Source organism: Mustela nivalis (assembly GCF_964662115.1).
Source record: "Mustela nivalis genome assembly, chromosome: 6".
NCBI lineage: Eukaryota > Metazoa > Chordata > Mammalia > Carnivora > Mustelidae > Mustela > Mustela nivalis.
The window spans coordinates 137,956,726-137,982,955 of record NC_139025.1 but is presented as its reverse complement, the minus strand read 5'-3'; the positions used below and the strand labels follow the sequence as shown (position 1 = coordinate 137,982,955).

At 39.4% G+C, this 26,230-nt stretch overlaps 1 protein-coding gene and 1 pseudogene across 2 annotated transcripts in view; one reads left to right on the top strand and one right to left on the bottom strand.

The window, feature by feature from the left end:
- Positions 1-26,230, bottom strand: part of LOC309867647 (myocyte-specific enhancer factor 2A-like) — a 1,299,761-nt pseudogene that overhangs the window by 684,001 nt on the left and 589,530 nt on the right. The gene's annotated exons all lie outside the window — the stretch shown is intronic.
- The window catches only part of LOC309867650 (myocyte-specific enhancer factor 2A-like), a gene marked incomplete at its 3' end in the record, with an annotated part of 92,086 nt that continues 84,919 nt past the window's right edge, over positions 19,064-26,230 (top strand). The window contains 1 exon segment of the mRNA XM_082736708.1: positions 19,064-19,169. Coding sequence (XP_082592834.1) covers positions 19,116-19,169 — 54 coding nt within the window. The 5' untranslated portion in view covers positions 19,064-19,115.

The following is a 26,230-nucleotide window of genomic DNA, read 5'->3' as shown; positions in this document are numbered from 1 at the left end:
AAAATAATTTAGTGGTCTACATTGAAAACTAAAGTTATAATTTACAGAGAAATTATTAGAATTAATAAATGACCTCAACAAGATGTTAGGAATTAGAATCCATGTATAAAAGTCAATTGTTTTCCTCTGTAGTAGCTACTGAAAATGAAAATATAATACAAATATCAATTACTGTAAAACCATGAAGTACCTAGAAATTAATTTGACAAAATATGTGCAAGTTGCCTATTATGAAAATGTATACATAGGTAACTGATGATCAGTTAAAGACTGTTAAGAGTTATATACCATATAATTTAGTGATTGTGCTACTTGATCTTTACCCAAATCAGCTGAAAACTTATGTTTCCACAAAAATTTGTGCACAAAAATTTATAATAACTTTATTCATAATTACCATTCAAATTTATTGAAGCAACCAAAATATCCTTCAACAGCTGAATGGATAAACAAACTGTGGCAAATCCATACAATAGAATATTATTCAGCAACAAAAATACGTGAGCTATCTATCAGGCCACAAAAAAATATGAAGGAAATGTAAATAAATATTATTAAGTGCAAGAAGCCAGTTTGAAAAGTCTGTGTAATGTGTATTTCCAACTATATGACATTCTGGAAAAAGCAAAAACTATAGAGATAGTAAAAAGATCAGTGGTTGCCAGGGGTTGGGGGAGGGGAGGAGGAATGTATGGGTCAAGCAGAGGAAATTTTTAAGGGAGTAGAAACTATTCTGTATGATACTGTAACGGTGGATTCATGACATTATACACATGTCCAAACTCAGAAACGTATACTACAAAGAGCGAACCCTCAGGTACATTATGAACTTCAGTTAATTATAATATATCAGTAATACTTCATCAGTTCTAACAAATATATCCCATTAATGACAGATGGCAATCATTGGAGAAATGTTTTGGGGCATAAGAAGAGATATATGGGAACATAGTTACTTTTGTGCAATTACTGTATATATATAATATTGCTCTAAAAATAAAAAAGTCTATTACCAAAAAAAGACATAGAAAATAACCATATTCATGGCTAGGAAGATAACAGCATCTTGAAGCTGTCCTCAGATTAATTTGTAAAGCAACTGCCAACTAAAATATTTACTACTTTTATTTGGGGTGGCAGTATTAGACAAATATACGCAGATCTGAAATGTATATGGAAGAGCAGAGAAAAAGGAAACCAATCAGAAGAACCACAAGAAGATGGGACCTTATGCAGCTGGATATCAAACCTGTAGTGACCAACTATGTGATATTGGCACAAGTATCAATAACTAGGTATGGACCTTATATATGGAAATTATATATCTAGTTAAGATGGCCTAATATATCACTGGGAGGTAGGGTAGGTTTTATTTGAAATTCAATTCCGTACACAGATGGAAAACCAAAATCTCACCCCGCCCCCACAAAACCACACATAAACAATTTAGGATAGAACAAATAACTGTGAAATGCAAAACGTCAGAGCTTTACCAAGAAAATAAATGAAAATATATTAGTGATCCTGAGGATTTTTAAATTGTACCCACCATATACATGCTGCACACACGAACATAACATGCAAAGAAAAAAAAATACTGGTAAATTGAAGTCATCAAATTTTTTCAGATGTGGATCTCGACACCTAATTTTTTTAAAAAGCTATACATAGGGTGGAGAGTTTTTCAGCTGAAAGTACCAAGGAAGCATTATCAAAATTTTGAAAGTACTATTTCAGATAAGAGGAAACAAAGTGATCAACCAATAGAATAATGGGTCCACTTTCACAATTTCAGATTGGCAAATATTAAAAAAAAAATCTTGCAATAGTAGTTACAGGCAAAGAGATTGCACAACAGAACTTATTGGCTGATGTTAAATATATTAATTAATATATCTATTTTGGAAAACAGTTTGGCAATACCTAGCTAGTCAAGTTTAGGACACACGTAACTTACAAGTCAACAATTCAACTCCGAGATAGGGTGTTTCTCAATGAGGTCTTATTGTTAATTTGGGCAGGACACGTGTCTCTTGTAAGATACCTTTTGTAACTCTGATTTGCTCCCACTGTGTATAAGTTATGCCCCCAGCTTTGGTCATTAAAACAACCATTCCTTGCATGTTTCTAACCACTTTTAGTGGGACAGTCCAGAGATGATGGAAAAAACTCTAGGGAAAAACTAACATTAGCACCAGAAGAAAGTCGAAGAATAGTTTTTATAAAGTCTGCTTACCTCTGTTTTTAGCAGTGAAATGGAGTACCTTCAGAATCCAGCTGCAGGAAAATTAATAATTAAATTATAGCATCTTCTCACAACAGAATATTATACCATGAACTACGAAAACAAAATATAGGAGTTCGTATTGGAAGCAGACTGAGAAAGAACCAAGAGACACCCTCTAGTTCTGGCCCAAGGAATAGAAAAGAGAAGCCCTAAAATACAGAGAGAAGGGAGAAATCCCTCATTGAGCAAAGGAGAGGAGAATGATTGAAAAATACCGAACAGAGACCCTTGAACTGTTGGGCGATTACAGAAGGCATTTTGTTTATATTATTGGAGCCCCAGAAGGAAAGGAAAAAGAATGTGACTAATAAGTATTCCAAGAAATAAGGGCTGGAAACTTTCCAAGTTTGACAAAAGTTATAACTTTACAGATTCAAGAAGCTAAGCTACCCCAAACAAGATAAACCCAAAGAAATACATACCCAGGCATATCATAACTGCTTAAAACTGAGGACAAAATCTTGAAAGCAATCAGAGAAAAAGTGACACCTTATCTATAGGAGACAGAGATTCAAATGAAAAATTTCTCAGCAGAAATCATGGAGCCCAGAGGAAATGTCTTACCATTTTTAAAGTGCTGAAATAAATAAAAGTGCAGAGCCCAGAATTCAGTGAAAATATCCTTGAATGTGAAATGAGGATCTTCTCATTTCAGGTAAAATCGAGAGAATTTGGAGTCAACAGACCTGCTGTAAAATAGCAGGTTAAAGAAATGTCTTAGGCTATGGGAATTGATATGAGAAATTTGGAATATTAAGAGTGGCAGAAATAGTAAATATAATAAGCTGATCTCTTCCTGAATTAGTTAAAATATGGTTTGTGAATGAAATCAAAGCAAAACCTTGTCTGACAGGAATTTTATAAAGTCAAAATCACAATTGGTGAATTAAAATGAACACTAAAAAAATGAAGGAAGGAAAAACAGGAAACGGAAACAGAAGAATAAAAAACAGTGGAAACAGTTACATTGGGAAACCTTCATATAATACAAACATAAAAATTATTATGTTAAATTTAAATGGTCCATACAAACCAAATAAGAGTCTGTCACAATGGATTTAAACAGCAAGATGGTATTAACAGTTGTAAACATGTATACAAATAACAAAACTTCAAAATACAGAAGTAAAACCTGACAGAACTAAAGGAGAAATATACAAATTCACACTTATGATTGAGAGACTCAGCATTCCTCTCTAGGTAATACTAGTAGAAAGAAAATCACCAAGAGTATAGAAGAATTGAACCATTCACAAACTAGATCTAATAAACATTTATATAACTCTCCACTAAATGCTAATTGACTAAAATATTTCTAAATGAATATAGAAGAAATTCTTTTTAGCATATTTGCAAGTTAAGCTATGAGAGGTAAATTAAATAATGTATTTGTGTCTTGCTAATGTGAACTACAAGTTTATGTTTAGAACAACATTTTACAAAGCAGGAAAAAGTGGTGAAATATTTTCAAAGCTAGAGTGGCTCAGCATGAAATAGTGATATAATAATTTAAAAACTAGCTAACATTATCTTAAGTATTTACTCTGTGCCAAGCACCGTTCTTCTCTTTATATAGACGAATTCATTCAGTCCTCACAAGAGGCCATCGAGGTAGTTACGTATACAAATAACAATGAGAAAGAGAGCTCTTTAATAAATTAAGATGTCAAAATTGGAAATTATAACAACAGTATCAGTAATTTAAAAAGCTTTTCTTGACTAAATACTTTTTCTGCATTTGACACTGGGCCTTAAACCTTGTCTCAACTGGTTTGCAAACTATGATGACTTGCCGCTAATGGTACATCTAAGTAAAATGTGACACAGCAAAATTCCAAATCATGGAGTTTGTCTCTGGAACCCAAGTTCTTTATCCCTGCATTACCTTCTGAAGATGCCCATTTCATCCTGGAAGAAGCTGTTGCCTGTCCTGGTGGTCATCCAGTGATCCAGCAAAAGCTATAGATTCTCATAGTCCTGCTCTTCCAAAGGCAGTGACTTCCCAATGACTAACTATCCTGCCTAGAGTAAGATAGGGCTGGGTACAAACACTTGTCTTTGATATTCGAAAATGTATTTTCTTGTGGCTCTTGGCCTATTTTATCCTCAGCCAAACATGGCAATGTAAATACAGGCCAGATCAGAATTACCTGACTCTGCTGTTCTTTTTCATACTGAAAGGATTTATTATGAGCTACTTGACACATAGAATAAGGTTTATTTCTCCAAAGTTGATTTTTTTTTTGGATTAAACCCCTAAGACCTTCAGATAATTTTCTCTTTTTTTAATTTATTAGTTTTCATTATGATAAATGTACTCTTTAATCCCCATCCCCTATTTACCCCATCTACAACCCCCAATAACTATCAGTTTGTTCTCTTGGTTTCTATCTCCCTCTCGTTCCTTTGATCATTTATTTCTCAAATTGCACATATGAATGAGGTCATATGGTATTTGTCTTTTTCTGACATATTTCAATTAGCATTTTTCTTTTTAACTCTACCCATGTTGTTGCAAATGGCAAGATTTCCTTCTTTATGGCTGAGTAGTTAATTTGTGTGTGTGTGTGTGTGTGTGTGTGTGTGTATCTTTATCCATTCATCTCTTGATGAATGTTTAGGCTGCTTCCATAGAGTTTGGCTATTATAAATAATGCTTCAATAAACATGGGGTGCATGTAATACTTTGAGTTAGTATTTTTTTATTCTTGAGGTAAATACACAGTAGTGCAATTCCTGGATCAAAGGGTAGAACTATTTTAATTTTTTAGAAGCTTTCATGCTATTTTCCAAAGTGGCTGCATCAATTTGCATCCCTACCAATAGTACATGAGGGTTCTTTTTTTTCTCCACATCTTTGCCAATATTTGTATTTTCTTGTGTTTTTGATTTTAGCCATTCTGACAGGTGTGAGGTAATATATCCTTGTGGTTTTGATTTGCATTTCTCTGCTGATAAGAGGTATTGAGCATCTTTTCATGTGTCTTTTGGCCATCTGGGTATCTTTGGAGAAGTGGCTGTTCATGTCTTCTGCCCATTTTTAATTGGATTATATGTTTTCTGGGTGATGATTTATATAAATTCTTTATATATTTTGGATTCTAACCCTTTATCAGATATGTCATTTTCAAATATCTTCCCCCATTCAGCAGGTTGCCTTTTCATTTTGTTGATTGTTTCCTTCACTGTGCAGAAGATTTTTATTTTGACATAGTACCAATAGGTTATTTTTTGTTTTACTTCCCTTGCCTCAGGTGTTATAGCTAGAAAAATGATGCTATGTCCAATGTCAAAAAGATTACTGCCTGTGTTCTCTTCAGGGTTTTTATGGTTTCAGGTCTCACATTCAGGTCTTTAATCCATTTTGAGCTTATTTTTGTGGATGGTAAAGAAAGTGGTCAATTTCATTCTTTTTCATCAAGATTTGACTTTGACTTGATCCCTAATGAGTCCAACCTGTAATATGTCAAGTCACCCCTTTTCCTGCATAGTATTTACCACTCTGTATAATTACATGTTATTTGTGAAGCATTCCTGTAATTCACACCTAACTTTTTGTGGGAAATACTTTCAATCATATATTCTGAAGCTAAAGCTCTGAAGCTTGCATTTCTTGTCAATTTTTCTACTTGATACATTGGAACAAGAACAGGCCTCTTACTTCTATAAATGCTTTTATCTTTAGTCAACCTTATTTTTACTATAAAGTTTTAAGATTATCAGGTGGAATTTTTGTCAATATGAGTATGTGTGTATACTTCAAAATGCACCTATCTTGGTGGAAGGGAAGATGGTAACTTTAAAGCAGGGATTGGCCAACTACACTCTGCTGAATTTACATCAATAAAGTTTTATTGGAACACAGCCACACTCATTTAGGTGTTGTCCATGTCCCCTTGGGTGCCAAACAGCAAAACTGAGTAATCATGATACACCATGTGTCTTATAAAGTCTTAAATATTTACTGACTGATTTCATACAGAGAATCTTTGTCTACCCTGGTTCAAACACTAAAAGGTACTGGTTATTTGATAATATTGATTAAAGATGCTGTTATTGTGGTGGCAAATTTTGGCTCTGCTTTCCCCTGGGGCAACATAAGAAAGTAGTCTTTTAGTTATGAAACAAATATTTTATGTGTAGAAATTATGTGTGTGTGTGTGTGTGTTTAGGGTAGACAACATGAGTTAACTACATGTATTGTGAAATGAGTACCACAATCAAGTTAATTAACATATTAACTTGTTAATTTGTAAATTTCACCTCACATATTTAGAACTTTTGTGTATGTGTGGTGAGATCACAGAAGATGTATTCTCTTAGCAAACTTCAACTCTACATGGCATTATTAAAAAAAAAACGATATGAGATCACAAGTTTTGGTGAGGATGTGGAAGACAGAGAGCCCTTGTGCACTGTTGTCAGAAGGTAAACTGATACAGACACATGGAGAACAATATGGAGGTTCCTCAATAAACTGAAACTAGAAGTATTATATGACTCTGGGTATATATATCCTCCCAAACTAAAATCAACATTTCCTCACTCCCTTGTTCACCTTAGCATTATTCACAGTTGCCAAGATGAGGAAAACAATCTAAGTGGTTATTGAGGGGTGAATGGATAAAAAAATGTGGGACACATTGAGATATGAGTTAGGCATCTGGAGAGAAGGAAATCCTGTCATTTTCAACAACATGGCTGAACCGGAAGGGAGGACATTAAATGCAGTGAACTAAGTCAGAGAAAGTGTTCTTCTTATGAAACATTCTTTTCACATCAACCTCACAGTTCCATTCATGACTAGAATTTTTCTATGGCTCCTCTGACAAAAATGTTAAAAATTCAGTGTCTTAAAATTGCTGTAGGGAGGGCGCCTGGGTGGCTCAGTGGTTAAGCTGCTGCCTTCGGCTCAAGTCATGATCTCAGGGTCCTGGGATCAAGCCCCGCATCAGGCTCTCTGCTCAGCAGGGAGCCTGCTTCCTCCTCTCTTTCTCTCTGCCTGCCTCTCTGCCTACTTGTGATTTCTCTCTGTCAAATAAATAAATAAAATCTTTAAAAAAAATGCTTTAAAAATATTTGTAAACATTACCAACCAAATGTTTCCATCTCAGTCCCTTAGTGGAACATGTGAGATTTTCCAGTCACATCTTACACTTCGATGTGCTTAGATACTACCGAGAAGGGTCATTTGTGTTCTCTCTCCTCACATGGTGTTTTCTAGGAGCCGCTGCGGTTGTTTCCCACACGGAGGAGCTCTCTCATGGAGTGACTTCCTGGGTCTTCAGGCAGCCATGGAGGATAAACCGTCTGTCTGGGGCTCTTTGAAACAGCGGAGCAGGCCTTTGTTAATCAACCTGAGCAAGAGGAGGGTGAAAAAGAACCCGAACAAGCCCATAGACCTACGGGCAAGGCGTTCCCTGGACCGCCGCCTCAGCCTCTCTGTCTGACCTCTTGGAGGCTGAGGCCTTGGCCCCAGAGGGCAGGCCTTAACTCTGGGCCCCAGTCATCGTACACCTTGGTGCCCAGCAGCCTGTCCACAGCGGGGATCTTGCCCAAGAGCAGCAGTAGCTCCTTGAAACAGTCTGAGGAGGAATTGGACTGGAGCCAGGAAGAAGCCAACTACCTCCATGTGGTGGAAACGGACTCCGAGGAGGCCTATGCCTCTCCCGCAGAGGACAGGAGGCCTTCTAGCAATGGCATCCTGGATCTGCTGCAGAAGACGCTGGCTGGAGACGAGGCCCTGGAAGAGCCAGAGGTGAGACCAGGGCTGGGCACTTTCTTGCTCCTTCTTCTGTCTTTCTCCTTTCTATGTGTACTCCTTGCCCTTGGAAGATTTGGTTTGGAGTTATTTTTGTGGTTCACTTGGATGGAGAGAATGTCATTTATAAGAATTTAAATTCAGGTAATATTGATTGCACCCACTGTTCCCATTCATTTTAGGGTTGACCTCTATGTATTTTAAAACTATTACAAATAACCTCTCTGGGATACTTTAAGGCATTAAAAGTCCTATTGGATGAGTTTTCCTTTTCCCGTGTTCCTGGCAAAGAAATTAAGAGCATAACTTTTCCTCGAACTTTTTGCTTTGTGTGTGTGTGTGTGTGTGTGTGTGTGTCTCCACCACTGCTCAGTGTTATGGTAGACAAAAATGCATGTTAATATTCCTTTAAAAAAAAGATGAACCATGAAGGCTGTGGACTCTGAAAAACAATCTGAGGGTCTTGGAGGGGCGGGAGGTTAGGTGAGCCTGGTGGTGGGCATTACGAAGTTCACGTATTGCATGGAGCACTGGGTGTGGTGCATAAACAATGAATTCTGGAACACTGAAAAGAAATTTTAAAAATTAAAAAAAATAAAAATTAAAAAAAAATAAAATAGATGAAAAGTGTTCCCCAAATGTGGAAGAGGGAGGTTGAAGACATGGAGTCAAAGTACAATTTTTGGATGTCCTCTTGCTGGCTTTGAAGGTAAATGAAGGACACATGAACCATCGAGTACAGGTGGCTCTAAGGCTAGGATAGAAAAGAAAACATAGTCTCCTCAGACTTCCAGAATGAACTCTTCAGTGCAGACAGTGATTTTAGCTCATGGAGACCTATTTCAGATTTCTGACTTCAAAAACTATCAGAGAATAAACTGATTTGTTTAAAAAAAAGATTTTATTTATTTATTTGAAAGAGAGAGAGAATGAGCAGAGAGAGGGGAAGAAGCAGACTCACCTGCTGGGCAGGGAACCTGACATGGGACCTGATCCCAGGACCCTGGGATCACGACCTGAGCCGAAGGCAGTCGCTTAACTGACTGAGCCACCCAGGGACCCCTGCATATTCATCTTCCTAAGAAATGTATGAATGTGTGTCTCCGTTTGACTGTCAGAGGGTTTGAACTTGCTCCAGTCTCACTTGTATGTGTGTGCATTTGTGTGTGCTTGTGAACACGTGTGCATGTTTGCCTGTGGACAGCTTCACTTGCATTTAAAAAAAAAAAACTCAAGTATTCAAATTCTTATGGTTTCATTGATTTTTTAATGCTTTAGTATTTTGATGAGATAAAATAGCCAAATACAATTATGAGAAAATCTTGTATATCTAGAACACATTTAATATAAATTCAGTCCCCAGATTAGTAAATCATGGTGACTGGTTTAATCAGTTTTTTTGTTTTGTTTTGTTTTGTTTTGTTTTAGTTCCCCATCAACTTTTACTAAAGTAGGTTGCAGCTTTGAGGGAAGAAGTAAATTTTTTTTTGTGGAGACTCTAGGTTTCTGTTATAATTGCATACAAACCTGGATCTTCAACTGGGATTTTTGTTATTCAACCAAAATTTTTTATTTAACCAAAGACTGTCATATTTTTGGGGTGTCATATATTTATATTTAATTGTGTCATATATTTGGGTGTCATTATGGAATGGATCTTGGATATCTGGAGTAAGTACATTGCGACCAGATTCCTTTGGAAACTTGATGATAAGTCACGATTAACCATTCAATGACTTAATTATCTTTTTCCTTACCACTTAGTTTTATGAAATTCTTTTTGTAACTGTGTTACAGTTGTTACCATTGTTTATAAACTTGAAATATGTTTTTCCAGTAATCAAGATATAAATCAGGTGAATTATTAAACATAATTCATAATTCATAGTTTGGTGTGAAGGAGGTAATTATATCCAATGTAGAATTGGATACTGAAGTTTATCTTCTTGTTACATTATGAACTGATCAGAAGAAAATGTGTGGGTTTTTTGGGTTTGATAGGCGAACACTCTCGGATTAGAATTCTTCTTTTAAGATTATTTTTTTTTAAAGATTTTATTTATTTATTTGACAGACAAAGATCACAAGTAGGCAGAGAGGCAGGTAGAGAGAGAGAGGGGGAAGCAGGCTCCCTGCTGAGCAGCGAGGCTGATGCGGGGCTTGATCCCAGGACCCTGAGATCATGACCTGAGCCAAAGGCAGAGGCTTTAACCCACTGAGCCACCCAGGTGCCCATGATTACTTTTTTAAAAAAGATTTTATTTTTATTTATGGGCGAGAGAGAAAGAAAGCAGGAGCATGGAGGGAGGAGGGGGGGAGAGGGACTAGCAGACTCCTGCTGAGTGGGGAGCCTGACGGGGGGATCAATCCTAGAACCCTGAGATCAGGCCCTGAGCAGAAACCAAGAAACAGACACTTAACTGAGCCACCCAGGTGGCCCCAGAATAATTTTTTTTTTTTAGGTTAATGCCGTGAAGTTGTTTGGCTGACTATGAATATTCGAGTACCTACTCTTAACTCAGGCACCTTAAAGGTCGTGACTAGAAAGAGATATGGATAGGAAAGTGACCCTGCCTTTAAGTTACGAGGTATTAAGAGACAGCTTTGTGTAGCTCTAAAGAAAGCATAAGAGGCAAGAAGATATTGGAACTGTCTGTGCAAAACATCTAAGCCTTGCCTCTTGGCAGCCTGGTGGTTGGAGGATATCAGTGCGTTGGGACAGACAGGCATTGTGATAGGACATGAGGGCTTGCGCAAGTTGGTGTAGATTTGATAGGTGAGGAAATATGGTGGACACAACCTGAAGTGTGAGTGGGGTGGTTAGGAGGTGGTGAGCATTTTGCTGCCCCTGACATAGGTGTTTGAGGAACTTTCTGGTGTGATATGTGCTAGGAAGGGTGGTCTTTGTTGAGGGGCTGTTTATGGATGGTCAATGGATGGTTGGTAGTGGTTACTTTCTCTTTTCTGGGCTAAATGCAAAACTCTTGGAATAATTTAAAAAATTATTTTAAATAATTTTCCTTTTTAACTCACCCATGAAGAGAAAGCAAACTTTTTTTAATATTTTATTTTGAAGTCATCTGTGCCCTGAATCTGAGGTTCAAACCCACAACCCTCAGATTAAGAGTTACGTGCTTCATCAGCTGAGTCAGCCAGGTCTCTCTAAACCTCTTTTTTGAATACGAATCTTCTGCTTCTATTTTCCTGTCCTAGGACGTGCAAAGTAGAAACTGAGACTGATCCTCCCATGGTCACTTGAGTGCTACATATCTGCTTGGTTTGCAGAGGATGCGGGACTGGGCTATAGCTAATCAGGCCTATGGGATCACATGTGGTCAAGTGCATTGCTCTGTCTATCCCCCTTTTGAGCTCCCTTCCACCATATTGAGTGGGCTTCTCCCACTACCTGAAGATCTAAAATTTATTACATGGTATAGAAGTTACCACTCCCTTGCTTATCTTCCCCACTAGGCTGTGTAATTTGGTCTGTGGGTAGGTCTTAAGGAGTCATGTCTAATTTGTCTTTGTTTTCTTGGGGCCTTGATGTGTGCCTGACACAGAGCATGTGCTCAATCACTATTTACATATGAGGAAATCAACGATAGTAATGAATCCATTCAGGTTCATACAGTTTTTACCAGTGTCTTTGTTGTAAGTTCTCTTCAGTTTATAATTTCATTAAAGTCAGAATTTCTTTATTTGTTTAGGATTTTTTGGAAAGAAACATACTGTAAATGAAATTTCTATCTATATGATTTCACTGAAAACAGAGAGATTTAGACAGGTGTAGACTTTTCAGCCCAAGTCTGATACTAGCCTTAAATCTAAATGTGTTTGTCTCTGTCTTTCTTTCAATGAAGATGGAAGTTCTGGTGAATCCATGTCATGTGAGTTTGGGGGTTGGTGAATCTGTATCTAGGATACAGGTCATCTCTTTTCTTCCTGATGAATAGTGGACAGGTTACTATCACTCTCATGGAGTGGGAGAAGCAATGAGGAGGGAAGAAAGGATTGGCGTGGACTGGGCTGTAGCTAGTCAGGCCTATGGGATCACATGTGGTCAAGTGCATTGCTCTTGTTATTCCCCTTTTATCTCCTTCCACCATATTGGGGTACCACAAAGACAATAAGATGTTTGCTGAGTATTCGTGGTGTGGCTGATATTATTTGTAGCTTTCCAGAGCGGGGAGGGGTAAAGCAAGGAGCATCTGTGGTTCAAGTACCCATTGATGTTTGTCTCCCATGTTTTATGTCCAAGGGCAACTTCAAGGCTGAACCTGCAGCAGTGGGATAACACCCCAGATAATGATGTTGGCTGAGTGTCTTCCAGTTTTTTCCCCACTCCTGTCAGGGTCAGCAATGAAGTGAGGCGCGGGCTTACATTTAGGGGAAATGGAATGAGAAAGCAAAGAAAAAAATTAAGAGGGAAGAGGAAAAAGGGATGTGAGAATGTAGAGACATCACATGGAAGTCTGAAATAGTCAAGTATGGAACAGTCTCACTGTCGTGCTCAGTCATCCCTAAGATCAAAGTGGAAGAAAGTCATTTTAGAATAAAGGATGCATTTGCTGGAAGAGGAGTCTCCAGACTTTTCTCCTGGGTCCCAGATTCATACCACACTGGATAGTCCACAAAAACTTGATCACAACTGGTTCTGGCAGAATTCTGTCTCTCTGAAGTGTTCTCACAGATACAAACATTTGTTTCTTGGCAACATCACCATTATGCACCAGGTGGCACCCGTGAAATGACATAAAATGATGTTAGACTGTTCCTCTTTCCTTGCTTCTCATGGTCTCTGTAATCTTCAGAGACCCATCTCACATCTGTCTTCTCCTCTCACATAAATTCTCTCAATCCTTCAAAGCTCAGCTGAAAATTTCTTTTCCTTGTCTGGGTTTCCTGACGATATAATCTGTAACTTCCCCCTAACTTTGTTTACACAGCATGTCACTTTTGCTGTCATGGAACACTAACCTCATTCTGCTTTCTCTAGAAATCTGTAGAGGGAGAAAGGGTTTGGAGCAAATAGAGGGAGTAGGGAAGGGAAGGCAAATGGGTAGTCGGCAAAGGTGTCACTGAGTAAGACCCTGAGAAGATCATTAGCTTCCAAGACCTGTATTAACTGTCCACTGGCCATCTGGCTCAGAGTACCACCTCATGATAACCCAATACCCATGAGACTGAGCTAGAAATTACAAATGGTGACTCATATGCAATGAGAATGAAATACTATGTAGACTCTCCTATTTATTTTGATATAAACAGCTCACTGTGTCATTATTGTCAAGTTATTTGGGAAGTCAAATCATAATGAGCATCAACTTCATTAAAGTGGAGTGAGCAATAATTATATCAGGGCCTAGAAATACTTTGGAGAGCCTGTTGGGTGTATTGGCTCCCTGAAGTCAGCCTGCATTACAAGTCACATAGAATCAGGAGACTGTTTTGTGGACTCAAATCCCTGAGAAGAGAATGTTGTACATAGCCATCCATCTCCCAATAGCGATTGAATTCCGAATGAGGACTTGACATACTCACATTTTGTTGGCTTGGGCCAATGACATGATGCCCACATGCCAACCTGCCTAGGCCATGAGGCCAAGGTTCTTAGTCTCCTGTGGGCTGGGTTCTCTCTTCCCTCCATAGGGTTCAGGAGTAAGTACAAACTTTTATCCAGGTCTTCTTGCATGACCTTGTCCTCTTTTGGATTGACACACTATTTGATTAGCTGTGTAATTATCACTTTCAGCCAGGATGAGAACCTCACATGGTTGCCCGGCAACCAGATTTTCTCCTTTACATGACTTTGTATGTCTGGCTTCTGATGGATGAAAGGTGGTCTTACAGTTTTATCCTGCTTGCTGTCATCACCAAAACTTGGGGATAGGAGGTGGCAAAGGGCACCTTTTTTATTGCCAATCCCATCCACCAGTTTCATTGGTTGTTTAGAAGTTGGCATCTCTCTCTCTCTCTCTTTTTTAAGATTTTTTAAAAATTTATTTGACATACAGAGATCACAAGTAGGCAAAGAGGCAGGCAGAGAGAGAGGAGGAAGTAGGCTTCGCTGAGAAGAGAGCCTGATGCGGGACTCGATCCCAGGACCCTAGGATCATGACCTGAGCCAAAGGCAGAAGCTTTAACCCACAGAGCCACCCAGGCGCCCCTTGAAGTTGGCATCTCTTATTAGACTGGGAGCTCCTGAGGAACAGACACCTTTTTTTCTTTCCATTCCAGCTTTCTGCACATCTCATTTATGTGAAAAAAAAAAAAATATATATATATACACACACACACACACACACACACACACACATTTTAAAATAATCATTTAAGTGGTGGGAAGAAGGAGAGGGAGAGCAAGAATCTCAAGCCAATTCTGCATGTTGAGCGTGGAGCCCTGCGTGGGGTTAGGTGTCACGACTCTGAGATCATGACCTGAGCTAAAACCAAGAGCTGGACACTCAACGAACTGAGCCACCCACAGGCCCTTACGTGAAATATATTGACTCATGTTTCTCCACAGCTGATTTTCAAGCCACAGGCCATGCTAGGTACTGTGGGGCTGCATGAATTTCCGCTGGGTTGGGGAAGGTGGTGATACATGGAGGCCTGGGGGAAGGAGGGCGGGCTCTAAAGGAATTCCTAAGTGTCAGGTTAAATACAGTTAAGGAGACCCAGGGGTAGAGTAGCTTCTTTTTTCTTCCTTTTTTCCCCCCTTGCCTTTTTTCTTCTCACTTCCTTCCCTGGTACTCATTTTATAAGATACTCTCTTCTGCTTTATAAAGTCAGGTATTTAGAAAATACAGAAAGTTGCCACTGGTTCCCCTCCTTGGTGTTGATGGTGGTGGAGTTGAGCATAGGCCCAGATTTCACAAAGACAATGACGAAGATCTGAGGTGGTCCGGGCCCCTGATTCGTGCTGGATCACTGGGCAAGGTGAATGGGGAGGAGTCATGTAGCAGGTGGTCAGGAAAGGGCCTGAAGAGGGAGGGCATATCCACTCCAACTCAGGCAGGGAATAAGCCAAGTTGCTGAGTTTCATGCAAAATTTTAAGGCCAAAAATAAATGAAGGGCTTTTAGCTCAAATAGCTTGAGGGCACAAGCACCTGACATGGTTTGAATATTACCTTTGTATTTATTAGTTATTATAGTGGTTTCTATCATTACATTTCCCAGAATGAAATGAGGGCCCGGAAGGTTTAATGACTTACCTAACATCATCAAGCTGGTGTTAGAGCCAGGAGCTAAATCCAAGACTGTCTGAATCCAAGTGCAAAACTCTATGTACATCAGGAGTTTGGAAATGAGATGACTCAGAGCTGCTGATCTAAAAAAGTTGGTAGTCAAAGGGAGATTTTTCTTTTTTAAGATTTATTTATTTTAGAGAGAGAGCTCACACAAGCAGAGGGAAGGGAAGATGGAGAGAGAGAAAGAGAAGCTCCAGGAGACTCCATGCTGAGTGCGGAACCCCCAATGCAGGGTTTGATCCCAGCACCCTGAGATCATGTCCTGAGCCAAAAACGAGAGCCGGGTGGGCACTCAGTCGACTGAGCCACGCAGGTGCCCCTCAAAGGAAGGTAGTTATTTTTGTGTGTCCACTGTGCCCTTTTAAAGGTGAGGATAATTATAGTGGTTGAATGGCCTTGTTGTGCTCAGCGACTAATAATCCTGAATGAGAGGATTATTGCCTCCTACCACCACATTGTCCATGTAGTCGCCCACTGGGGATTTTCTTACATTTCATTTGGCAGTTGAGGTTTTAAGTAACTAGCGTCGTGCTAGCTTATGCAGATGAGTTGAGTGGTTTAGAGAAGTACCTTACCTTATTGGGAGGTTTCCAGAAAAACTACCAGCCAACCTCAGAGCTTCAGTTTCATGACCACAGAGAAGCACAGTGACAAAGCAGTACAGAGGAACTAGCTTACACCTGGCACAACTGAACAGGTACATTAATTTCTCTACCTTTCAGTTATGTGTTCTGTACTGTTAGTGATTTATCTCCAGAATCATTCCTCACCATCACCGTGTCCACGAGATGGGCACGTCAGCCGTGTTCCTGGAGCTTCTGTGGGGTTGGCCTCTTCTTCTTTACTCCCTCCTTTCTCCTCTGTTGAGTGCCTACTATGTGCAGATGCTGCTGTAGACACCAGGAACACAACAGTCAACTGAACAAACACCCACTATCTCGTGGAGATCTCATTCTGGTCCCAATGGGGGCAGGCTACAGATATGTTCAGAGAGGGCCAGGTGTAATAGAGAAAAACAAAGCAGAGAAGGTGATTGGGAGTGCTTGAACAGAGAAGTCCCAAAAGACCTCTTCTGGCCTGGTTGCATTTACCCAAAGACCTAGAGGAGGCAAGGAATTCAGGTGTGTCGGTGCCTGCAGAAAGAGCTTCTCTAGAGGAGAGAAGAGTAAGTGTACAGGCTCCAGGAAGGCAGAGGAGTGCCTAGTGTGATTCAGGAATAGCAGGGCAGCAGTGTGAGGGGACAGTGGGTGGGGATGTGAGTTAATTTGGAGGCTGTGTGCGTCATGTGGGCTTTCCTTTTCTGTTGGGCAAGCTTGCGAGACCATAGGGCTACTTGGTGTACCAAAGAATGGGCTAAGAAGGATCCCTTTGGGCTCAATAATGGTGTTGCTCACAGGCAGGGGTAAGTAGTATACAGGTGGTGCTTATAACACCTGCTCTAGACCCTGGGAATAGCATTAAGTAGAAGCTTTGCCTTGGAGGAGAGCCATGGAGGAAGCATGCACAGGTCAATGAGCTGTGCTTGTGAGGATTGGGGCACTGTCCTGAGACTTCATTACCAGCCCTCTAGCTCTGTTGTGATGAAAGTATCAGAGGGAAAGGGATGGTTGGAATGAAGGAAGGGACTTGGTTGGCTGACCACCTTCATTGAGCTTTTTCCTCCAGTCTTCCTAAACACATCCCCCACCTTAATAACAATCATACTAGTAAGACAGCAATACTAACAGAAAGGCCACACCAGTATCGCTTTCTGAGAGGTTACATATAAGGACCTGTGCTTGGTACAGTATAAGAGTATTATCTCATGGGACCACATCTATTTGGTTCCCTCTACATACAATTAGCCTAGTAAAGTGTCTGGCCCAGAGACAGCCTTTCAATGAATTAATTTTTCTCCAAATAATCTGTAAAGTAAGTATCTTTTTTGGCCCTTTTGGAGATGTTCTCATGTCTTGAATTTTAAGTAAATTGTGCAAGAACCCAAAGATAGGAAGTAGAACAAGTAGGATTCGAAATTCGGTCTTTCTGACTCCCAAGTCTCGTCTTCTCCGCACAGAGCTGGGCATTCTAATTTTGAATTCTCCTGGATCTTGGCACTGTGAAAAGAGTGGAGGATCCAGGACACTCCAGTAAAAGTCTAACTCTTTAATCTCCCTTCAGCAGCCAATTATCCTGTTCACGTCGGCTTCCTTATTCCTACATCGATGATACTGATGACAGCTTGTGGGCCCCTTAACAGGAGAATGTGTGTATTTGTAAATTACAAAGTGCTAAGAAAGTGTAATGGGGACCATTATTCTTTTAAGCAACCTGCTGGTAACAAGCGTGAAAAGAGTGCATGCAAGGTGAGTGGACAGATATTACTGAGCGTGAAAATAAAGGTTGATTATACCAGGGGTTGGCCAACTTTTTCCACAAAGGGCCAGATAATAATAGGTTATCAATTGTTAATAGATGTTCAGTTAATGTTTGTATGAATGAAGAAATGAAAGAATACAAGGGAAGATACGTAAGACATGCCATGCTTATAGTTATGATGGTAGTGTTAAGAAATGAAAAATTCACTGCTTTTGAGCAAAAGCCAGATTTAATCAAACATGGATTTGCACAGTACTTTTAAAGTTTTATGGCTGTATATGAACAATATTAGAAATACTTGAATAAAATTCCCCTGAGAATTTATTATTGTATTTTAGTATTTGTCTTTTATTCCCTTGTAAATATTTTATTATGTAAGTTTTGAAAACACTAGGTCTTTGACACAACTGTCATTCGGAACATGACAGATGATATCATTGCCAGTCATTGAATTACAGGGATAAATGGAATAATAATAAAAGAAAAATCCTGTTCTTGAAGGATTCATGGTCTCAGGAATACGGACTTAGAATTTATTATACAAATAGTCACAGAGTATAAGGTGCTATGGATTACTCTATCCGGGGGAACTGAATCTTGATAAATTAGGAGAATTTTATTAAATGGCTAAAAGGAACAATATTTCATTTAATAAGTGGACATTATTATGAAATCATATGGTGCCTTTATGGATTGACAGTAATTTGGGTGGTAGCTAGGGCAGTTTGCAAGAATCATTTGTAAGGGCAGATTGGGGCTACCCAGATTATTAGTTCATCCTTTGACATGGAGGACATCAGAAACTTTCCAAGGATATTTCCAAGGATATTTTCCAAGCAGAGAAATTCTGGCGCCAGAGTCCCTGAGTTCATATTCCAAGCCCTGCCCTTTACTGTGTGTGTTACCTTGGACATATTTATTTAGGATCTCTCTGCCTCAGTATCCTTATTTATAAAATGGTGATGATAATTAAACCAAAAAGATTGCTGTTTGGATTGAATGAGTTAAGATATATCAGGTACATGGAAAAATTCTTGGCACATAGAAAAATCCCAATAAGTATTGGCTCTTGTTGCTTTTACTATATGCATTGAGAAAAACTCAAAGCTTATTTTCAGCCAGAGCTAGAGGCACAAAAAGATTCAAGGGATTTCTTAGGGGTGAAGTTAACAAAGCTTCAACTTAACTACCAATATGTAACCAGGAATTTCAACTAATATGTGCCTATGTGCAGCGTAGAGGTAAGTTTGAAATTTGTATAACAGTTCCATGATTTACAAACTTAGAGAACTTAAATTTTCTAATTTGTGTTTTCTTTTAGATCTTCTAGAAAATTTCAGCTGTAGCCCTTGCACCAGAAGCTGAAATAATAGAAGCTGTGTACGATGCATTAGGGTATTGAAGAAAATACATTTTGAATTAAATGTTTGGAATATAAGGAAGGAAAGGTGATTGAAAATGGGGCGGAAGAAAATTCAAATCACACGCATAATGGATGAGAGGAATCGACAGGTAAATGAAAATTTTAACTTATTTATTCTTGATGTAAATATTTTTTTTTAAAGAGGAGCATAGGATAGAATGGTTGAATTTTTCTTATATTTAATTCCAAGTCTATTTTTGTTTTCAAACTAAATAAAAAATTTAAACACTTTTAGCTTGTCATCATTTGCTTTAAAGAAACTTTTTCTTATTGCAAAAATCATAGATGTTGGTTCTAGAAAATATAGGGGAAAAGAAGAGATCACTGTAGTCCCACCGTTACTGTCCATTGTGTAGATTTATTGTAATATACTTAGTCTTTTGTTCATTTGATTATGTTTGTTTTTAATAGGTTAATTATTATTATAAATTATCACCTCTATTTTCATAATTAGGGAATACCTAAGTTAACTATGGTTATCAGTGAATGTGCTTTAGTCACTTAAATTTTCTGGTTAACCAACAAATAAAGAGAATTTTTTTATAACTCATATTATCACAAATATACCCAGAACAGTTATTATATTGATCTCAGTTTTAATTGATAAAATATAGTGAACTTAATTTTTAGCACCAGTGTCAATAAACCCTTATAAGTTCAAGATAATTATAGTACTGATATATGAAGACCAGAAATTGTAAGAATTTAGAGCAGGTATTGGCAAACTGTGGTTCATGGGTAAGCTGGCTCATTTTACAAACAAATCATTGTTAGAAAACTGCCATGTGCATTTGTTTACATATTGTCTGTGCCTGATTTCACATTGTAACAGCATAATTGAGTAGTTGCCCATAGGCCTAAAATCATTACTCCTGGCCTTTTAAGAAGTTTGGCATGCTTTTTGTTTACAGGAAAGAAGGAAAAATAGTTTCATAGAATATTGTAAATAATCTAGTAGTCACAGCATATGCAGGAGGGGTAGATTCTGCTCTGGAAAGTTTACCTCTCAGGAGAAGTTTCCAGAAAAGCTGGTTTCTGGAAGCTTACCAGGAACAGAACAGCACTAAAGATAAAATCTGCAGAGTCTGAGTAGTAATTCATCTGGTAATATGGATATAATTGGAGACAAAACTCAGCTGAATAGCTGATAGAGAAGTTAGTGGAAGTGATTAGAGTTGTCACTGGACCTAAATGAAGAGAACTCCTGTTTCATCTCATTAAAATTCTTCTGATAAAATGTAAGGCTCACACAGTATGATTCTTTATGAAGGTTGATAAAACAGGGGGGAGTGATAAAATAACTATTCCATCATGATTCTAAGCAAGCTTGCAAGTAAATGTCCCTTCATAAATCTGAGGACTATGTCACATAGAGGGAACATGGGGGACCTGCTTCATGAACACATGCAATATTAATGTAAAATAGGGTTTATTCGGGGAATAACATAAAAGCAGAGAACTGGCAAAGGATGTAACATTCCCTGAACTCTCATTATCCCATAGAGAGTCATGTTTATATTCAGCATAGATACACTGGATCTACCAGTGGAAAAGACATCCCAACTTTAGAGAGAAAAAGGAGCTAGGCATATGTAAGTGACTGTGTAATGGAGCTTTTTAACCTAAGGAAATGATATTATTAAAAGATGAAGCTTGCCACTATACTCAGCAACTAGAATTAGCCTGAATTAATAATTAATATGTTGAGTTTACCTAAGTCATTTTCTTACTAAGCTGCCAGATGTGGCAAGGGTAAGGGTGTCTGAATTTCTTCTCAGGAGATTTTGGCAAAGAATGCAGAAACCATACTGTGGTGGTAGTTAGACAATTTGGTTTTCAGGTTTGATTAGGCACAGACGTAATTGGTCATTTTTAACTTGTGGATTTTGAGTTAAAAGTTTCATTATTCTTGCATTAAAATGGGGGAAAAAGGTTTCTGTGCTGAAGAGAATATGTGTCACTTATTCATCCAAATTTGAATATTTACCATATCTGAGAGAGACTGTTAAGCACTGGAGACTCATTCAAAACATATAGCCTACAGAAGAAATTTAACTATGTGGCAGATAGATGCTAAGCTTAGGTGCTGGGAGGGTGTATGGAAGGAACTACCAACCTCTGGGGTTGTTTAGCGAGCAGTACTGAAGGAGGTAATAGCGAATAGAGTTTTTAATGATGGATTTTTGGAGCTACTAAGATAAAATCACACTTCAAGTCATTAGAAGAGTGAGTTAAAACTCTTGGGGTTGACACTACCATGCACTTAAGAGCTGCTTCACCTCACTTTAATTCTACTTGGAAGCTTTCACTTGACTTCCATTTGGGAGCTTCATAGTGAAACCTTGTGTTGGTTTTTCTTGGCATAATGTGTTTCTATTTAAAAAGTAAATTTTGTATTAAAGTATAACATAAAAGAAAAGCACACAAATCCTAAGTGTGGCTAAGAGAGTTATTGCAAAAAGTACATGGCCACGTAACCAGCATATCCCAGTGCACCACCCCAGAAACTCTCTGTCTTGTCTCCCAGGCATTATCTCCCTGCCCCAGGGAAGAAAAATCATTAACTGAACTTTCTAACACATAGGTTAATTACCCCTGGTTTTGAATTTATGTGAACAGCATGTGTTCGTTTGGGCAACATTATGTTTGTGAAATTAATGTTAGTGTTGCATGTGGGTATATATGTAGATGTATTTTATAAATCTACATATTCATATATGTTTTCATTGATGTATGATATCCCATTGAGTGGATAGAACACAATGTGTACACTTATTTTTTCTACTGTAAATAGAATTTTGGGTTGTTTTCTACTTTGAGACTATTATAAAGAGTGCTATTTTGAATACTCCCGTGTGTGTCTTTGGTACCTATGAATGCTTGGGTATATACCGAGGGGTACAGTTGCTAAGTCAGAGAATATACCTGTGATAGCTTTAATAACAATAGTTTTCTAAAGTGGTTGTACTGATTTATAATTTTTGCTCTGCTAACAGGGTGTGAAAGTTCCAGCTGCTCAGCTGCTCTAAATATTCACCATTACTAGTTTTTATCCCTTTCATTTTAGCTGTTCTGGTGGGTGAGCAAAAGTAACATTTTAATTTTAAGTTTCTGTGATGTTTGATGAAGTTGATCACCTTTTCATATTTTTCCTGGCCCTTTAGATACCTTCTTTTATGACTTACCTGTTAAGTCGTACCTCACTACCTTTTCTTAGGCAGTCTCCTTGACTGCTTTTTTCTTAGTAATTATTAGTATACATTCTGTATATAATAAATTCTGAGTGTTTTGTTCATTGTGTGCATTTCAAATAACTTCCCTCATATCATGGCTTGCCTTTTCACTTTTTCAATCCTTTTTTTTTTTTTTTAATGTTGTCCTGTTTCTCTTCTTTTTTTTCCTTTATGGCTAATTCTCTGTGTTGTGTTGGAGAAATACTTACCTATCATAAGTCCATAAAGATTGTTTTTATGCTTTCTTCTGTCGCTCTCGGCCCGCAAGAACGACCCGCAGACGAGGTGAGTGGCAAACTTCTTTATTGACAATCTTCAGCCCCGGGACCCCGTACACCGATTATAGCCCCAAGTTATAAAACACAGTGGATAGAAAGCAACCAATCACCACATAACACAACTACTATAACATCCAATCAGAAGGGATACAGATGACTTCAATCCAGATCATGCGGGGAGCTCGTGCCTACTGACGTGAGCCCCCGAAACTTATTGTTCACTCTGTTTTTGTGCCGCTCCCATGGTCCCTGGTTAATCTTATACTAGTCCCGATACTTCAGTACAGGTTGTGCGTTCCCTGGAGCGCCCCCACATAAACATTCACCTGCCCTTCTCCTCAAGCCTCGCCTAGTACGTGACTCCTAGCTTCTGCTGCATGGCTCTCCACAGCTCCCCATTTTTGTATTTTTATATGGCAGGGATCGTGCCTGTCTTAGGTTGCCAATCCTCAGCACACATGCTTACCCGTCATCGGGTACTCCCCTTCACCGAGGAGCCCCTGTCTTAGGTTGCTATGGTGAGGGATCAGTCTTACCCGTCTTTGGCTACCGACCCAGCATACAGAGCCATATTCAGGGGGAGGCATCAATTACTAGCTCCTTTTAGGTAGCAAAGCCAGTTTTGAGACGCTTGAGGCAGCAGGGTACTAGCTATGGTGGGAGCAACCCATAATCAAGGTTGCCGTGTAGTTTTGTCACAAGCAGCCCGTTGCTGATTCCGCACAATGGCTCGCACTTTATATAATTCTGTAAGCATGAATTTCACCACACAGGGAAAGAGGCACATGAATAAAAGCATAAGTATTAACACTCCTACAATAGAGCCTATAGCATACCAAGTACGTGATAGCGAAGGAATATGAGAAAATAGCGAATTTACAAAATTGTCAGCAAGCTGAGCAACAGTTAACTCAGCATGAGGAGGATTGCCAACACGTGTTGCATTAAAATAAGCGTCAGTAGCAAACATGAGTTAGGGTGAGAAGAATGCACTCTATGCTGAGCCATTTGAAGAAGGGTCTGAAGCTGGGCAGTCTCTTGTCTTGGCCATAGTTGAACCGGCTCCGCCTTCGTGGGAACAGGCTGCAGGACAGTCATCGTTGCTATCATCACCATCACCAGCATCCTCCACAGGCTCCGTGGCCACCAGCCTGGTGAGGCGTTCCGGCACCCAGAGTGGGGCGGGCGCATCCTGCGGGAAAACACAAAGAGAACCTCGGTGCCGCCTAAGCACCGGGTCAGGGCCCTTCCATGAACCAGTAAGGACATCCTTCCACTTCACCATAGATTGCTGCGTTTTCTGTTGGCCCCAATGGCGCTCCGCGGCTGAAACGCCATCTTTGTCAAGTGTGAGAAAATTTAAAATAAAAGTGGTCAAGTTGGTAAGGTCTGTAGGCGTGTGATGCTCCTCTCCAATTCCCCCTTTTTGTATTTTTTGCAAGGTAGTTTTAAAGGTCAGGTGAGTGCGCTCTATGACACCCTGGCCTCGAGGGTTATAAGGAATGCCTGTAACATGGTGAATATTATAACAGGCTAGAAAGTTTGAAAAGCTTTTAGAAGTATAAGCAGGAGCATTGTCTGTTTTTAACTGTTTAGGCACTCCCCAGCAGGCAAAGCTGCGCAGGCAATGAGATATCACGTTTTTAACATTTTCTCCTCGCAGGGGGGTTGCACTAACGACCCCTGAGCAAGTATCCACACTCACATGAACGTATTTTTGTTGCCCAAAAGAAGGTATATGTGTTACATCCATTTGCCACAGATGGTTGGGCAATAGTCCTTTAGGGTTTACCCCGAAGGAGGGCATGGGCAAGTGTACCACACAATTGCCACAAGACTTTACGATATCTCGTGCGTCAGCTCTGGAGATATGAAAGCGTGCCTTTAATGTTTGGGCATTCACATGCCATTTATCATGATATCTCTTAGCATCTTCTAGAGCACTGCAAACATAAAAGCGCGCAGCTGCATCAGCCATTCGGTTTCCCTCAGCCATAGGTCCTGGAAGGTCTGAATGTGCTCTAAGATGTCCAATATAAAAAGGGGCACCACGGGAGAGTATAAGGTGTTGCAATTCAGCCAGCAGGGAGGAAATTTCTGACTGGCTGGCTGAGATAATAGCCGTTTCGATAGACCTGGTGGCTGCAACTGCATATTTGCTATCTGAGATAATATTAATAGGTTGATTTAGAAACCTTTGCAAAACACACATAATCACCAACAATTCTGTTCTCTGAGCTGAAGTCGAGGGCACAACAACAGGAATTATTTTTCCTTCTACTACATAGGCGCCAGTTCCTGATTTACTGCCATCTGTAAATACTGTGAGGGCATCAGTCAATGGCTCTAATCGGCAGGATTTAGGCCATATGAGGGGTGTATTCTTATAAAACTCAATGAGAGGGTGTGAGGGATAATGATTATCAAACGCAACAGGATAAGCAACTGTTAGAATGGCCCAATCGTCATTTTCATGCGTTAAAATGCTTATTTGGGTTTTATCATAAGGGATTATACAAACATCGGGCAGTTTCCCGAGGACCTGTATGCTGGCTTTAAAAGCTTTATTTGCCACTGTAGCTACAGCCGTAGCATACGGGGTGATGACACGGCTAAGGTTATGGGGTAGATAAATCCATAGTAGGGGTCCTCCTTGCCATAAGGCCCCCGTGGGTGATCCAGGGGATGGGATAATTATGACACTTATAGGCTTTTCCGGGTCACACCTATCTGCTGCTGTTAAAGCTAGCCTGCTTTCAACTAACTGTAATGATTCAATAGCAGCTGGAGTGAGTACTCTTGGGGAGTCTAATGCAGGGTCCCCAGGCAGAATATCAAATAAAGGTTTCAGCTCTGCAGTAGTAATTTTTATGTATGGTCGAATCCAGTTAATGTCCCCTAAAAGTTTTTGGAAATCATTCAATGTATGCAAGTGATCTCTGCGGATTTGAATCAGCTGAGGCTTTACTGACGTTTTAGAGAGCTGCATACCAAGGTAATTTTGTAGGTCTCCTGCTTGGGTCTTTTCAGGAGATATAGTTAGTCCCCACTCTGCTAACTGTTTCTGTAGGAAGGTTAGAGCTGAAGGAAGAGACCTCTCATTTGGCCCACAAATCAAGATATCATCCATATAATGATAACAAAGCAAGTCTGGAAATGCTTTCCGGAAAGGCTCTAGTGCTTGGCTTACATACAACTGACACAAGGTGGGGCTATTGGCCATCCCCTGAGGGAGTACTTTCCATTTATACCTTTGATCTGGCTCAGCATGATTAATTGATGGCAGGGTAAATGCAAAGCGCTCTGTATCTGCAGGGTGTAGTGGAATGGAAAAGAAACAGTCAATTACAATAGAGGGCCAGTTTTTTGGCAGCGCCGTCACGACTGGGAGCCCTAACTGAATGGGTCCCATGACCTGCATTTGATCATTAATCTGTCGTAGGTCATGTAGCAATCGCCAGTTGCCTGATTTCTTTCTTATTACAAATATGGGTGTATTCCACGGGGATGTGGATTTTTGAATATGTCCTGCTTTGAGTTGTTCTTGGACTAGCTCTTTTGCCGCTTGTAATTTATCTTTTGTTAAAGGCCACTGAGGCACCCAGCGCGGCTCCAGTGTTTTCCAAGTTTTCGCACAGC